The sequence below is a fragment of the Sprattus sprattus genome (genome assembly GCF_963457725.1).
Source record: "Sprattus sprattus genome assembly, chromosome: 4".
Taxonomy (NCBI): Eukaryota; Metazoa; Chordata; class Actinopteri; order Clupeiformes; family Clupeidae; genus Sprattus; species Sprattus sprattus.
In genome coordinates, this window is record NC_137923.1 from 44,137,387 (window position 1) to 44,154,886 (window position 17,500).

The 17,500-nt window shown below is 43.9% G+C and overlaps 1 protein-coding gene across 1 annotated transcript in view; it reads right to left on the reverse strand.

The window, feature by feature from the left end:
- pou2f2a (POU class 2 homeobox 2a) overlaps positions 1-17,500 on the reverse strand; it is a gene marked incomplete at both ends in the record, with an annotated part of 45,661 nt that overhangs the window by 4,835 nt on the left and 23,326 nt on the right. The window contains 11 exons of the mRNA XM_080836328.1: positions 1-150; positions 611-759; positions 1,201-1,342; positions 1,725-1,883; positions 2,465-2,556; positions 3,135-3,246; positions 3,495-3,755; positions 5,362-5,493; positions 7,001-7,057; positions 8,240-8,274; positions 8,946-9,011. The exon at positions 1-150 is cut by the window's left edge and continues 42 nt beyond it. Of these exons, the coding sequence (XP_080692454.1) occupies positions 1-150; positions 611-759; positions 1,201-1,342; positions 1,725-1,883; positions 2,465-2,556; positions 3,135-3,246; positions 3,495-3,755; positions 5,362-5,493; positions 7,001-7,057; positions 8,240-8,274; positions 8,946-9,011 (1,355 nt within the window). The remainder of the gene's footprint in view (positions 151-610; positions 760-1,200; positions 1,343-1,724; positions 1,884-2,464; positions 2,557-3,134; positions 3,247-3,494; positions 3,756-5,361; positions 5,494-7,000; positions 7,058-8,239; positions 8,275-8,945; positions 9,012-17,500) is intronic.

Sequence of the window (17,500 nt, forward strand, 5' to 3'; positions counted from 1 at the left end):
AGGCTGGCTGGGCAAGGGAGGGGTGGCACTGGAGGGGTTGATGCGTTTTTCCTTCTGGCGGCGGTTGCAGAACCAGACCCTGATGACCTCCTTCTCCATGTTCAGCTGCTCAGCTAGCTGCAAGATCTCCTCTGAGGTAGGCTTCTGGTTCTGTAGGGGTGACAGGTAACGGCTCAGACAAACACACACACAAACCAATGCACGCATGCATGCATGCAAACACACAAACACGCTTACACACTCAGGGGTGTACATATACAGTTCAAACACGCATACCTGCAAAAGACATGTATGCACACACCTTCATCTCCATGATATATGTACATGCGTTGTTCATATACGTATATATATATAGAGAGAGAGTTTATTTATAAAAACAGATCAAAATGTGAAACATGCAATTTACAAAAAGAGGGAGAGACATTGGGTGTGTGTCCTGAAAAACAGATGATCACTCTGGCCACAGATATGGTTTTTCACAGGGTTGGGTTGGGTTGGGACAAAGGTGCAGGTAATGTATGAGAGGATGGTGACAGAGGTTGCCATGCTGGGGAAAGAGAGCTGGCTCTAGTCTGTGGATAAAGTGCAGAAAACGGGGGAGGGGGCTGACCGCGATGAAGTTGCGTTCTAAGGCCACGCGGACGTTGGTCTCGATGCTGGTGCGTTTCTTCCGACGCCGCCCTGGCAACCCCTCAAAGCCCATCACGGGGGAGGACAGGGAGCTGGGGCTGGGCAGCATGCTGTCTATCGCCATGGTTTCTGTCACAGGTGCAAGGGTGAGTATATTCACTAAATACTTCACGCACGCACACACACACACACACACACGCAGTGGTACCAGGAGCACATAAACAGGTATATTAATCGAGAGAACAAAGGCAAAGACATATTTACACATACAATATCCACGTTTAAGCTATTAAAAAACTCACATAAACACACTTTCTCTGTCTGTCGCTATGCCTCACACACACACACACACACACACACACACACACACACACACACACACACACACACACACACACACACATATATATAAACACAAACTGAGGGGCAGATGTACGTATGTTTTAGAGTGCAGTGTAATCAAAGAATTGCCCAGTTCACACACACACAAACACACACACACATACACACACACAAACACACACACACATACACACACACACACACACACACACAGACACACACACTCACCTGCATCACTCAGCCACTTCTCCAGCAGGGGCTTGAGTTTGCACATGTTCTTGAAGCTCAGGTTGAGTGCCTCGAAACGGGAGATGGTGGTCTGGCTGAAGTCGTTCCCATAAAGCTTTCCCATGGCCATTCCCACATCACCCTAGTGATGGAGTTCACACACACACACACATACAAGGTCATGACAATGAGGGAGAGCATTCATGAGAGGTTGTTGGAGAGGCAGCTCTGAGTGCTCAGATGCTCTGATCTCATGTGTGTATGTGTGTGTGTATTCCCCATGCACGCATGTGTGAACTGATTGAATTACAACAGTGTGTGTGTGTTTGTTGAGTATTTGAGTGTATACACGTGCATATATATCAGCTACTGTGTGTGCGTGTATAGTGTGTGTGTATACGTGCGTATGTGTGTTTGTGCATATATGTGTGTGTGTGTGTGTGTGAGTGTGTGTGTGTGTGTGTGTGTGTGTGTGTGTGTGTGTGTGTGTGCACGTGAGTGCAGGCCCCTTCCCACTCTCTTACCTGAGTGAAACCCAGCTTGATGCGGCGCTGCTTGAAGGTGCGGGCAAACTGCTCCAGTTCCTCCAGGTCGCTTGGCTCTTCGGGGTGAGACTGTGGGGGCATGGAGGCCATGGGGCCGGCCGCTGACGAGCCTCCCCCGGTATCCATACTCTTCTCCCTCTGCAAGGAGCACATGGAGGCGTCAATAACAACAATACAACAATAGCACAACAATAATCACACAAACCAAACTCAGACTGGCTCGCACAGTTCTCTGTGAAGGAACGAAAACCAAATGCAGAAAATAAAAAAATTGTCACATTATTTACATAATTCTGGTTGTAAATGGTAGGGGGTGCCAGTTTTACGCATTGTATCTGAAAATCAGAATATTCTGTTATTTTACTATAGCGAATGCTCATGTTTTGACACTAAATACTCTTTCAGTTCACCAATGTACTGCAATGAAGTTTTCATGCTTTTAAACTAAATACAAATGTATTAAATTACTTATTTGATGCATCACTCATTTTAGTAATGAAAGGTCCAACGGAACTTCCAAATAGCAATTAGGTCTCAAAATGGCTTGAGAATATTTCACCAGCTCATCAGATAGTTCATGAGCTCTGGTTCAGATTGGTTGTAGAATGGACCTTGTTTCTAGTCAGTGTAGAAAATAGAGATGTCCTGTCTGGGATTTAAGTAAATGTCTCTTGAGGCCTAGCATAAACTGAAGTCTGGGGCTTAGCTGCTGACTATACCTGTGCTTGGAGCCCCAGCCTGGGTTGGGTGGTCAGTAGACCACCTTGGCTTTGCTGAGGTAGTGAAATCAAATTCGAAGTCGATAGCAGACCTGCAGAAGAAAAAAGACATATCAACATGACAGGCAGAAAAATTTGAAATGCAAATTGCACAACAGTTTTTGGTATCATACAGAGCCACTTCCATCTGTTTTTATATTCCTGCTAAATTGATATGTAGATTCAAATGTCTGCTTTATTGACTGTTTTAATTCTAACCTTCCTGTAGCTGGCAAAATCCTTCTTTCAGTTTTGGCACTAGGTCGCTCTAATTTCAAATCCAGTGAGGGAACACATGAGTATTGAACAGAACTGGTCTGCCTGCTGGTGCATGCCTGAACAGCAGTATGGTGCTCTAAAATAGAGCAGCCCTCAGAGGAACACACACACACACACACACACACACACACACACACACACACACACAGAGACAGAGACACATACAGAGACAGACACACACACAAGCACGCACACACACACACACACACACACACACACACACACACAGAGACAGAGACACATACAGAGACAGACACACACACAAGCACGCACACACACACACACACACACACACACACACACACACACACACACACACACACACACACACACACACACACACACTCCTTACCCTGCTGGGCCTGCTGGCTCTGGGCTTGTGGAAGCAGGAACTGGGCAGGGGACTGCAGGTGGTGGCCTGGCATCAGCACCAGCTGTTGCAGCTGCAACAATTGCTGAATGTCCTACAGGAGATGACAGGAGAGAGTGATGAAGACAGACGAAAAAAACAAGTATGACAGAGGAAAAGCAAGTAGTATTCCATCACGTTCGTTTTAAAGGAGTAAAGGGAGACAGTCCCTGAGTGTGGGTAGCATGAAAAGCAGAACAGTGCTGGCAGAGGGCATTATATACAAAACACTGGGGCAACATCCAATCCACTAGCTCATGCAGGTTTCTTCTTGGATTCGGCCTATCGTGGGCAGGTCTGTACCTGGGCGGTGAGCTGGATTGGCTGGGACAGGGCCAGCTGGGGCGGGGCCTGGGCGACCTGCTCGGCTTTGAGCTGGGACTGCCCAGACGACTGCTGGGCCTGGGCTTGAGCTTGAGCCTGCGCTTGAGCCTGCTGCTGATTGGCATGGGCGGCAGCATGGGCGGCGTGAGCGGCGTTGGACTGCTGAACGGCGGCAGCTAGGAGCTGCGCCTGTGCTTGCTGCAAGAGCAGCTGCTGCTGCGGAGGCAGGAGAGCCGCCAGCTGCAGGAGCGAAGAGGACAGAGAGAAAGATAGAGAGGAGGCGTTGGAGAGGGAGAAAGGGGGAGAGGAGCAGGATGTGGAAACAGAGAGAAGGGGATACAGTGAAGGGAGGAAGGGGAAGGAGGGATGAGAGAACCGGGAGAGGAAAGAGGACAGGAAACCGGAGCAGGAGGAGAAAGAATTGTGATATCAAGAGGAGAGGAGGAAGGGTGATTGGAAGAAAGGAAAAGAGAGATAAAGAGGATGAGCCAAAAGGAGATGTATGGTTGTGAGATGTAAAGAATAGCAGAGAAAATAAGGAGAGGAGAGGTGTGGGCAGATGAGGAGAGAGGACGTTTATATGTGTAAGCCACACAAGCAAGAATGAGGGGAGAAAGGGTAATTCAGTGAGGAAATGAATGAGGGGGATGAATGTGCGAAGATGAGAGAGTAAAAACATGATTAAAAGAAGGCGTGAATCAAGACAAAGGGCAGAAAAGAAGAGAAAGAGAGAAAATACAAGAATATTATCACCCACAGGCAAGAAAAACATTGGCAAGATGTGCAAACGGAGGACTAAGTAGCGGTACAAAAGCTAAGCTCTCATTCCCATTAACCCAGAGGGACACGCATCCCTCTGTAGCCACCCCACAAAAAAAGCATAAAAGCCAACACTAGAGAACAGATTATGAAAAACACAAGTGGAACATAGGAATGAATGGAAAGGACATAAAAAAGAGCCAGGTAGCAAAGATGGGGAGCGATGAACAGTCATGTTAGCCACCTCTGGAGGACTGATTTAAAAGGCCACGCTTCTTTATGTTTCACGTTTCTTTTTTGTTTGTTTGTCAGTGAGTTGTATGCGAAGACCAAGAAGGTGTTATAGTGTTGCTCATAATTGTCTTTTTGCCTCCCCCCCACCCCTAGATCCACAACTTGAAACAGCATACTACACTTCATCATCTATTAGTCCCTGGCCACACGGCAGCCTCTTATGTTATTTAGGATTATATTACGTGAACTTAAAAAAAGCTTTTTCTTTCTCTCTTATCGCTACTCCTTATCTCTCGTACACCTAAGGGTTAAAAAAACAGAGGACACCCTAGAGTGCGCGTGCTCAGCTCGAACAGTGTGGGTGGGAGGTTTGCATAGGATTATTGGGGGAAATAATGTTCACTCTGCCAGCAGGTGGTCTATAAGATTAGTCTAGAAGATTTTAGATTTTAGTCAACAAAAATACATATTGCACTTTTAAATGAGAGAAACTCTCTCTTTTGCTCCCTCTCTCTGTCCTGAGCGGCTCTTCTAAATGCTTTGCAAAAAAATCTTACAAACTGTATCTGTAGAATATTCTCCAAGAATGGAAAATCATGAGTTTGTCAAACCCTATTCAAATGAATAACCTCACAGCACAGTTGGCAACCTCTTCAGTTGGCAGTCTGCAGACTTGATGACTTAATTAACGGTCTTCTGCATCAGATAAATAACAGTTAATGGCTCTAGTTTTGCTAATTCTGTTTCTGGAACGAACAAGCAGTGCAGTTAAGAGCAGCGCTTGCCACCATTGGCCCACTGTTGGAGATGAAGTGGGGGCTGCAAGGGTGAGGGGGGGTGAATGAGTACCTACCCCGGCCAGCTGGCTCCCCGCGAGCATGAGCTGAGTGTGAGTGTGAGAGTGGGGCAGGGTGGGCTGAGGGGGCGTGGGGGTCGGGGCAGGGGCCTGGCCACAAGGCATCTCGGACCCATCCTCTGCTTTAGCCTACAGCACAGAGAGGAGAGAGGAAAAGAGGGGAGGACGAGGCGACAGGAGAGGAAAGAGGAGAAGAGCAGAGAAAAGAAATATGAATGTTAAAGAACTTTCAGGCAAGATTCACTGTTAAAGAATAGCCAAGCATTGTATATACAATGCCCCTCCATTTTGTTCATTTATGAGCCTTAAATTTTCATTGCATCATCTTTTTTGCCTTTGCACCTTTGAGTCATCAGTTATGTGACCACTTATAATGCAAATATTATTTTACAAGCTGTATGAGACAACAGAATATGCACCTAAAATACGGCTTTAGATCATTCATGTCATGCAATCTAGACAAACACAAACAGACAAATGGATCCACACACATTAAAATGTACACAGACACCCACCTATGTGTATCAGCCATCTACAGTATGTGCAATACTAGGCACTTGCACAGGGAAGGCAAGGCAAAGAGCACAGGCAGAGCTAAAAGTGCTGAAATGCCCAGCCCCCAACCACTATTTACCATTCTCAGGTCCAGAGGAGAGAGGTCAGCACTGACGGCCCGGACGTCTGAGAGGTAATCCGACCATTGGCTCAGTCCGCTGACATACACATCTGTCAACTCCTTGTTTCCATTCATCTTCCCTTTCCCCCTCATTTGGCTCTCGCTTCTTCCTCACAGTCCTCTCACTGTCTAATAAGTCTTTAAGTCCTTTCTGTTTTTTCCCCTAAGGCTTATTGTGTCCTTTTCTTTCTGTCTTCCTATCTGAGTCTTTCTCTCGCTGTGTCAAATCACTCTGTTTATATACCCATGCCCCTCTACCTCTGTTCCTCTCGAGAGGAATACTCGAACATATTTTTTCATCACGTGTAAATGCAACTGCCTTCTTCATGTTTGTTTGATTTGTACTCATGTGTCTGGACTGTGTGGCTGATGTCATAATACTGTACATGCCTTAGAATCGCGGGAGCGCAAAGCAGGATTTGCATATTACTCTGCTGTTGTGCAAACCACACTGATGAGAGATGTTCCCTCCAGCACAGGTGCATACATGCCTTATCTTAACCGAAGTTTTTGAGTTCACCTCAGCAGGATTTTTCAACTTACATTTTGGAGCGGATCTGTATTTTGTTAAAAACTTTCTTTAACATTACGGGATGTTGGTGAAGGTTTGTGAGTGCCCTTCTAGTTTGAAATGTATTTTGTTTAAGGTTTTCCCTGCTTGTTTTAAAACCAGAGATGAAGTAAACTGGAATACACACATAACACTTCTAGCAGACACACACACACACTCTCAAACTTTACAAACATTATTCATATATGGGAACACACATACTCATACACACATCAACACACACACATACATACATACATACACACATTTACTGAATTATTACACAAAAACACATTTAAATTATGTGTACTGAACATACAATTACAACCCTGTTCTCATTTCACACTGAAAATCCCCCCTCCAACACACACACCAAACCATCCCCACACATACAGTAGAGTGTTGCTTACCTTGGTGTTGCTTAGGTTGGGAGACAGGCAGAACGGGCTTGTTTTCATTGATCGGGCCTGTGAGGGCGAGACATGATGATAATGTAATGTCTCTATGGTAACCACTGTAAGTCTTCAATGAGCCACAATAGCACTGGGCACAAAGTAGAGATTCATTTGGTTTAAAGTGAACTTACAAAGAGGTTTTTTTTAGTTTTTTTTACAAGATACATTAAAAAGAAATTCTACAAAAAGATGATCTCTGGTGACACCAAGGGTGCTTACAGTTTAAAAAGGTTTATTCAGGGCTGAAGATCTCAAAGGCTGTCTACAAATCACCGCCTTGGAAGGGGTTCTGGGGTTGCCTAATTTTAAAGTGTTTATGAGCAGATCCCCCCCCCTGGGTTCCTTTTGCTGTTCTTCGGCGGCAATGATATGTGAACACGGCCTTAGCGGTTTTGAAAAACTTGTTCCCACATTCCCCACATTCATTCTTGAAACTCATCACTCCCCACCCCTCTGCTCAGTGATTTTAAACATCTCTTTATTGTCTGCTGCGCAACTCTTGCTCTGCAAATCTGACTGGTCCACATTTAACTTACGGATACCGCTAAACTATGACATTTTATATCACTGCTCAGTCACTGTCTTCTGATAGGCAAAAATGCATAAATATACCCCATTTCTCACAGATATATAGGTTAAGTAATTTAAAGCACAAATACTTTCTCTCAAAAAAGTGGGAGATATCCAAGCTTATTTATTTACGACCTATGCTAATATATCCATGAGAGGGGAAAAAAAAGCCTGCATATGCCTCACAAAATACATATTTAATATATTTACCTAATAAATGTAGAGCTGCAGGTAACACAGCATTAGTAAGTTTTACAGTTTTTGCGTAGAAATGGGTCTGATCATTGGCTAATCTTCTGTCTAATGTAGACAACAGTCCCTCACAATTTTGACAGAAATTATCTCTGTGATACTCCCTATTTGTAACTTAACAGTTATAAGTTATAATATTACAATTGTATTAGATCAAATTAAATGTCACTAGCTGCATTTTTATGCTGTGTTCTACATCATCTATAAATAAACTTTTGTGAGATAAAGGTTTGATCTGTCAGTAGAATGGTTTCCTTAACTAGACATATTCCTTCACATAAAACTATTACAAAAATCTTCTCAGTAGGAGGAGTGAGAGCTCAATCACAAGCATACATGCCTTTTAATGGAAAATTAAAATGGATCACTCACCTGGTCACTTGCCTCTGGACTGCTTCCGTCTGAGTCTGTGAACGGAAAGAGACAATGTAAGTACAGGTCCATCCATAAACAAAACACACACACACACACACCAAGGGAGCTGGATGTGTGTGTGTGTGAGTGCGCTCTTGTACGTGCACATTTGTTTGGGGGGAGGGGGGGGTACGTGTGTGTGTCAGAAAATAAGAGAGAAAGAGAGAGATAGAGAGCTCTCCACCTATTGCAATGCCCTTTGGTGGCTTAGATCACGAATAATGCACTGTTCATAGAGATAACCTCACCTAACCACAGAAACATATAAATGCCAAACGGATCTGAAACTCTTGTTAATGCATTCATGTTTCACATTCACCTCAGTACATCTAAACAGCATACGGATGTATAAGTAATGCACATGAACCAATTAATTTATAGAAGATTATTTTACATTATTCAGATTAATTCAGAAATTCAAGCATTGCTTCTAATCTAATAATGGTCTATCAAATAATACCGATGTAAATGTATAATATGTCAAATTTGAAAATGTGTGTGTTTATAATTCAAAATATATATATATATATATATATATATATATATATATATATATATATATATATATATAATATATATTATATTATAATTGTCAAAACAGCACATTAAAACAAATAATAGAGGAAAGGAGAGAGAGAGAGGGAGTTCATCAGTTCAGTTTTACCTGTGCTCTCAACTGGGAAGTCAGCCCCAGGCTTCTCGTCTTCAACTGGTTTAGACATCCTGATATCTACAGGGAAAAGCAAGGGGAGAGGGAGGGAGAGAGATAGAAAAAGATTTTGTGTGAATACATCTCCACAACTGTACCCAAGATGTGTAAACTCTGCGTGAGCTCTGCTGCCATTTGAGGTGAGACTCTTTCTGTTCCTTACATTCAGCCTCCATGGCATGCATCTCCCTCATATCAGATCTAAGTGTCAACGCATTAATCTGTCCACACTGTGGATTTGAGAGGACACCAGGCAAGTCTGTATCACCCTATACCCATCAGAGCCAATAACTATTCAGTAGCAGGAATCCAAAGCTGAGTCCTTGAACATACACACACACACACACACACACACACACACACACACACACACACACACACACACACACACACACACACACACAAACACACACACACACACAAACAGGCCAGAGATGGTGAATATTACTCAGAGGTGGGTTGGTCCTCGCTTTCCGACTCCCCATTCTCTCCGTCTTTGTTTTTTGCTCATATATCGCTTTTCCTTTCTTGGTCTTCCATCATCCCTGCTTCTAATTTTCTCCATCAACACCTCTAACTCTTCCTCCAGTGCCAATTTACCTTTTCCTTAAATATGCACACACAAATGCATCCCCCACCCTCCGACTACTTGCCCTTATGAGGGTTGCTGGAAATATGAAGGTCTGTTCATGACCTCAAACCAGGGTTAAGAGGTTTGCAAATAAAATCGCCCACTTAGCTGTTATTTGAAGAAAATAAATGTTAAATTGGATAATACTGGTTATGGTTAATTTAATAATTGTATAACCATAAGATTAAATTGCAGTTTATTATTTTGAAGCTTAAATATAATGTTTAGCTACAGTGTGTTTCAGTTCTACAAATGTCTCTCTGCATAAAGCGTAGCCTATATTTGGAGCATACTATAATTAACTAGGTTGCTAATGGTATTTAGAATTACAAAATGATTTATATTAAACTTACATACAACTCTAACATTTGCAAAGCTTTCGACTTTCGCGCAGTTATGAATTAAAAGACAAAGCACATTTTAATTTGCTTCTATTTTAAAGGCAGGAAATCATACAAGAGCCTAATTTAAATGTTATTTCCTCTCTGCGTTTTACGTAGTCTACACGCTATCACAATACAAAATCGTTAAGAAAACAATAGGCCTATGTTTTTTAAAAATGTATTTGAAAAACTTCGTTTCATTTTAACTGGTCAGCTTCTGTCCTCCTTAACACAAACACAAGGAAAATATTTCTATTTTTAGCTAGGCTACTTTAATTTGACTACTATGTAAGATAAATATTGACAGGATAGGCTATCACAAAAGCCATCAGTTGAAAACGAAACGAAGGCCTTTCCATTTAGCCTCTCGGTGGTAAGATTGCGATAACATGTTTTAGTTAAATATTAGGCCTAATTGAATAATTGTCAGTCTGAAAACTATATCTCCAGTGTAAAGCCACGAGAGTTTAAAATGTAACGGAGGCGTCATCTCTAACCGAGCTCTTTGGTGGAGGGCTCGTGACTCACCGGAATGTTTATCCGAACGTGCTGTGCATCACACTTTCGCCACGACTTCACACGTAAGGTGAGTATCTCAGATTGGTGTGGGTGTATCGAGTGTCTCATATAAGTTAACTTGACCTATGATTCATTCATCCGTATGATTTAGGCCTACATATTTTGTACATGTACAGATACAAAATAACATTGTGGACCTGTCGCTGTGGCATTATAAAAAAGCCTAGCCTACGCCATTTGGATATGTCGCCCAATGGATTGACACGACGCGTGATAAACCCTACCGCTAAGTGGGATCCAACCGTTCTAATCAAACAACCTGCCTCCCACGAAAATTACACTACCGGGTTAAGATCTATTTATGGCTGTTTGTATCGAAAAAAAGTCGCCCTCTGCATTTAACACGCAATTTCAGTCATTTAAATGTCTGAAAGTATCTGGTCTATGTTAAACGAACTGCAGCCTTGGAATTTTACATAAATCAGATACTTTCAGAACTTGACAGTTGACATTAAATTAGTTTATGCATAGCAAAGTACCAGAGCTCTCTAATACTGGCCTCTTCCTGACAGCTCCTCATAGACAGCATAATATAATTGTAAAAATGAAAGACATAGAAAACTTATATATGCAATATACAATACAAAAGAGTCAAAATCTGTGTATCACAATAGCCACCCTCAGATCATTGAGAAAATGAAATGGTAAAACAGCCACCATTTCCTGTTATGGCCCCTGTGATGTCCTAATGACTGGTCCGATGGTGGTATTTCTCTAAAGGTTGAGGTGGCACTGGAACTGTATGTGGTGGTGGAAAATCATAAGAGTAGGCTGCTGTACACACACGCACACTCACACACACATACACACACACACACACGTAACCTACCCACACACACACACGACCACCCACACACACTCACACACAAGCACACACACACACACACACACACACACACACACACACACACACACACACACACACACACACACACACACACACACACACACACAAAAAAAGCTTACTCTGCATACAGATGCTGTCTAATTCAAAGGCATTCCTTTAAGAAAAGCAGCACTATTAAGGCATCACTACCTTCCAACACTTCTAATTTATTTTATTTTCACATTCATTTTGGTGTACTAGGAGCATTTATCTATTTTGGATTAATTCCCTGTTATTGCTATTGATGTAAGATGCCTAAGGATATATTTAGATTAATTTGGACGTTTAGATACAAAAGATCTAGTGATGTCTTGCAATAAAGAAAAAGAAAAAACAAGTATTAGTTTGTTGAGTGAATTTGGAACATGCGGTTGCATTCTATTGCATTTCTAGTACACTGTTCTTTGAATTTAACATGCGCTCAATTCTAATGACCCAATGCACTGGTGAGGGAATGAGGAAGGAGGCGAGTCTTGCAGGACATCATTTAAAATTTCAAAAATGTTGCCCATGTTTCACAATCTATGAATTTATGCTGTTGAAACATGTCACATTCTGATCAGAGTTCTAATTCCCATCAGCTTGACGTGATATCTTCGTATGCAGTAGGAGGGAGACTGCACACACAGCAAAAAGTAAATGCAGCACACAGCACTTCAAAACACACTGAACAGTTGACTCCATGGGCATTTTCTGTGAGGTCATGCTCAACCACACATTCACACTCACACCTAACCCAACACGCATACATATAAGAGGCAGCACACACACACACACACACACACACACACACACACACACACACATACATACATACACTCCATTAAATATAGAAATACACACACATGCATGCACATCTGCTCATACACAGATAAATAAGTATAGCTATCCATCTACCCCCCCCCCCCCCTCCAAAAAAAACCCACACACAGACTTGTGCACTCCAGCACTTATACACCACTAGTTAGTGCATACAAATATTTACAGAAAGAAACTGTACATTTGTAAATAGGAGCACATCTGCAGTGTATGTTTACCGGGTACATAAAGCAGTCAACAGCAAACATACCACATGAAGCTCAGGTGACAGGGTCCCTGACATTTTCCTCATAGCAGGCCACAAGCCCGGCTCATTTTGATGTTGCCTAATTAGCAGAAGCTCTTAGCTACGTCTGTGCTAATTAACCCCCGCCAAGCCCCACCCCAGGAGAGGTTATTAAGGAGTAACTGCCACAAACAGGAAGAGAGGAAAGAACCTTACCTGGGATCCACAAACTGGATTGCATAGATGCAGCGGCCATTTTAGAAGATGACCACAAAAGAACAAGTAAATAAAAATAAAAAAACAATCTTGTGGCTTTTTCTTTCTTTCTCTCTCTGTGTATGTTTAAAAATGTTGAAAAGACTGCCCCAACAAAACCTGGTGCTTCAGACAGCAGACTGAGCTGAGACGCTGAATGTGAGGTGTGGGGACTAGATGAACACAGATATAATAACACCCCCACAGACACGTTTCATATGCCTGCTTCAGTGTAGTGAAACAAGGTGACCTGCGCTGAGAGCCTTTGACAGGTTCTCTGAATCTTAGGGGCGGAAAGCCTCAACCTATAAACGTGATAGCGAGAAGGGATGGCACAAGAAAAAATGCAACAGGGGAGAAAGATAAACAAATATAGTCACTTTCTCCAAACCACCTACACCTCCCACATTTGTTTGCCCTATCTCTTTCTTTCTCTTTCTCTCTCTAAACCTGACCCCCCTCGCCCTCCTCCTCACATCCTGTCAGAGGAAGCGATGGAGGGAGCAAGGAGGCAGATGAGCGAGTGAAGAGGTTGAAAAGTGAGAGGGGACTCGTGGGCCTCTACCACAGCTCTGAAAGACAGACCTCAGAGAGTGGGCCTTAAAGAGGAAAAGACTACGAGTAGGACAGAGAGAGAGAGAGAGAGGGACTGAAAGAGAGAGAGAGAGAGAGAGCGTGTGAGAGATTGCTGCCACTGGAAACTGCCGGGGTGGCTGGAAAGTGCTGATCATGGCCATGAAAAAACAAAGTATCTCTTTCTCACATCTATTAGGACTCCTCTGTCTCTCTCCCTTCATCTCAAGCATCTTGTCTTCTCTCTGTGTGTCTGTCTGCCTCCCGTAGAGTTCTCTCTTCATCGATTTCTCTCAATCACGATCAAACTTCAGAGGGGAAACTGCAGTTACTAAATGTGACCAGAAGGTGGCAGCACTGGCACAGTTGTCTGACCCTAAAATGCAAGAGGATCAAGAGTTTTCTCCCCGTCTCGCGTGTGTGTGAACCAGAAGAATATTCTGGACATTCAAACACTGAACGTACATCTACAAGTTAGCAATACACCTAGTGCTGGAAATAACCTGTTAATTATGTTAAAACAAACAATTATTACTCCTACAGTCTATATTCTTTACCGCACATTTAGTCATTATAAGGGAGAATTCTGTCTGTAAAGAAAAAGACATTTAGCAATGTCCGTTGTGCACCCACAGGGAAACAAAAAAAGACAGCTGCCCTTCCAAATAAATACACACACGCATACATGCTTACATTCAAACGGTCAAGAGGCGCCGGCCGCACAAATGGCACCCAAGGGTCCAGTCGGTAGGCGTTGGTGGGGTCCCCACACCACCAGCCAGGGGCCCTTCCCATTCTCACTTAATGGGGACCCCCCCGGCCCCCACTATGATGGATCTGTCTCTGGGACGCCCCGGCATTGACAGAGAGGTCACTGCCAGGGCGTCAAGCAAGGTGGGGGGGGGGGGGGGGTGGGGTGTGGGTTTGTGTGTGAGAGGGGTCCTGCCCCAGCAACGCCTGTCAGAGGCCAGTGACAGACGGCGCGTGGGGTCTGCGAGCTGCGCAGAAAGAGGGGCTCTACTGAAGGGGTGGGGGGAGGGGAGTGGGCTGGCGGCGTGTGTTGAGGTCAGGGGTCAGCTCCGTGCCTCGCCGCTGCACCCCCCCCTTCCCCAAGCTCTCTGACCCCCATGGAGGGGCAAGTGGGGGTCTTGTCTAGCAGCCCCTCTTTGGGCCCCCTGGATGGGGGGAGTGGGGACAGGAGGCCCATCCTGAATTAGGGGGGGGGGGGGGGGCATAAAGGATACAGCCTGTTCAATGTGTGACTTTTTGAACAACACTGTTGCGCAGCACAACTGTCAAAGAGCTGCAAAGTAAAACTAAGTGCGACTAGTATACGAAATTGATTTTTGGGAGGCACAAATACATATTCTGTGATGCTTCACAATAATACTGTAAGCACACCTGTACCCCTTGCTGACATTAGTGAAGGCATACACTAAAGTTCAAGGAGCTTCACTACTAAAGTATTGATCAGCTCTACATGTTTTTTTCTCTGCTCAGTATATTTTTATTAAGGTGAGACAGAGTTTTTGCCTGTGATTTAACATCATGATAATGATCGTCAGACTCACCAAGACACCATTATACACACCTTTAATAACTTTTACAGGTTTGTGTGTAAGTGTGTTTTGTGTGTCAGAACCATAGCTGTTGACCTGATTGAACACAATGGAGTGAAACAATGGCTGCCATACCTCACAGTTTAAAATTAGACCGCACTGACTCTTCCTGGTCAACTGTAGCAGGTAGATATACACTGCGGACAGACCCTGACTGACCATCCCACCAACTAGTGACTACTGGGTCAGTTAGGGGTGAGATGCCTAGCAGGGTTTAGGTGGACTATTCACACACACACACACACACACACACACAAACTCAAGCTGTATGTCCACATATCACATCTCACACTTTGCGAATGCCAAGGGCAATTTCAGTGTCATTCATTTGTTTCACAGCGAGGCTCTGTCTGAAGAAAAAAACCTGTGTGTGGGTCGTCGTAAAGGTTATGGAGTTTTCTTCTCAGCTTTTACACCTGCCTAAGGATCTCTCTTTTCTCCTCCCTCTCTCTCTCTCTCTCTCTCTCTTAGCCTCTATCTCTGTCTTTTAATATCTCTGCAGAGCGCTTAGTTTTACTTCTCCTCTCTCCCTCCCCTTTCACTCCATATCTCTCTCTCACACCATTCTCGACCCCCTTATGATCTATCACGCTATCCCTCCTTCTCTCTATCCCACCATCTACCTCTCCATCTCTCTATCCCTTTCTCCCTCCCCCTTACTCTCTTCTGCGCTCTCTAACACCTTCACTGTTCTTGTAGAACAGGGTGCAGTACTGCTGGTCAGCAGCGGTCATGACATCACTGGACAGCCCTGCACTCCAATAGGACACCTAGCCCCCGTTGCCAGGCAACAGCACTGAAAGATCATTGTGTGTGTGTCTGTGTGCAGCTATAAGTGTGTGTTTGTTTGTGTGTGTGTGTGTGTGTGTATGTGTGCACGTGTTAATGATAAAGTATAGTATGTTTTTCCCCATCTGTCAGACCTAATTGGATGTTTTGTTTCCAGCCACCAAAAACTGGGAAAAAAATATTTCAGATATGTGTCAGTTACCTGCGCGCATGTCATGACACATTTTTAGGGGAAAAAACTACTCTCCATAATTGCTCACAAAGCTAGGGCTTGTGATTCCTGAAACCTTTTGGAACATAATGCAAAATGGGCAAATAATGTTGAGAGAGCGTTTGCCATTTATTTCAGGGGTATTGGTAATTTATCTCACAATATATAAATGTGTGTGTGTGTGCGTGTGTATTGAAGTATGTTCTTGTGCTCATATGATTGTGATTTTGTCTCTGGAGGATTTGTGTGTTGATATTAGCTGTTGTGTGTGTTTGTGTAATGTGTGTGTGTGTGTGAGTGTGTGTGTGTGTGTGTGTGTGTGTGTGTGTGTGTGTGTGTGTGTGTGTGTGTGTGTGTGTGTGTGTGGTGTGTGTGTGTGTGTGTGTGTGTGTGTGTGTGTGTGTGTGTGTGTGTAAGTGTGTGTGAATGCGTCTCCAGAGTGTTTATTATATCCGATACAGTAGCTCTTTCCCGCACCACATATTTCTGGGCCGATCGATAGCTCTGACTCCCGACAAGACAATAATGGCACCTCCCTCCACCCCCCCACCTTCACCATTATTACTGCCCTCCCTGGGGAGGGGAAGGAGGGATACAGAGAAAACGAAAGAAAGAAGGAGGTGGGGGAACACACTTCCTCTCTAAATCCACCCCTCCATTCCTCCCCTCTGTGTATGAAGTAGGTGCAAAGAAAGAGACAGAGAGAGAGAGAAAATGAGAGAGAGAGAGAAAGTTGGGGTGCAGTACCAAGTGCAGTACCAAGACAGATGAGGGAGTCAGGGGGAAAGAGGGATGAGAAGAGAGGGAGCCTGGGGATGAAGGCACAAAATGCAGGAGAAGAGGGAAACCTGGGAAGGGGGGAAAAGGTAAGAAGAAAGAGTAGTTGGAATAAAAAAGAGATGGGAAAAGAGAGAGAGTGAAAGAGAAAGAGAGAGACCAAGGAGTGACATAGTGCATTGTGATTATACAATAAAAGGAGGGGAAGACAGGGAAGACAACAAAGACTTACACAGCTGCCTTCTAATAAAGGGGCTGGAGAGAGCGAGGGAGGGGTATAAAAAAAAACACGAAAAAGAGAGAGAGGGAACACACTTTAATAATGATCACTACTCTCTTACATATACTTACAGTAAACGTCCTCAAGTAAAAAAAAGAAAGAAAGTGCTGAAATAAAAGAATAGCCTTTTCCCATGGATCATGTGAATAAGGCTGGCTGGGTCCTGACATGGGCAAATAGCCATCTGTCAGTAAAGTCCATCAGAAAGCCGAGACGGCCTCGGCCCATGACAGCACCTGCTAAGCAACCAAACGGTGTGATGTATGTGTTATGGTGGCCGCTAGATTGCCTGGTATATAGGTCTATCGATTGGACCGGACTTAAATTGGCTCTCAATTAAAGGGAACACTGATTTGACCCCTTTCCCTCTCCTGTCGCTCTCTTCCTGTCCTGTTAAATATTCCCCCCTTTTTTTCCCCGGTGAGCCCCACCACCCCTCCTCTCTCCCCTCTCTCTCTCTCCCTCTCTCCTCTACAGCGCAT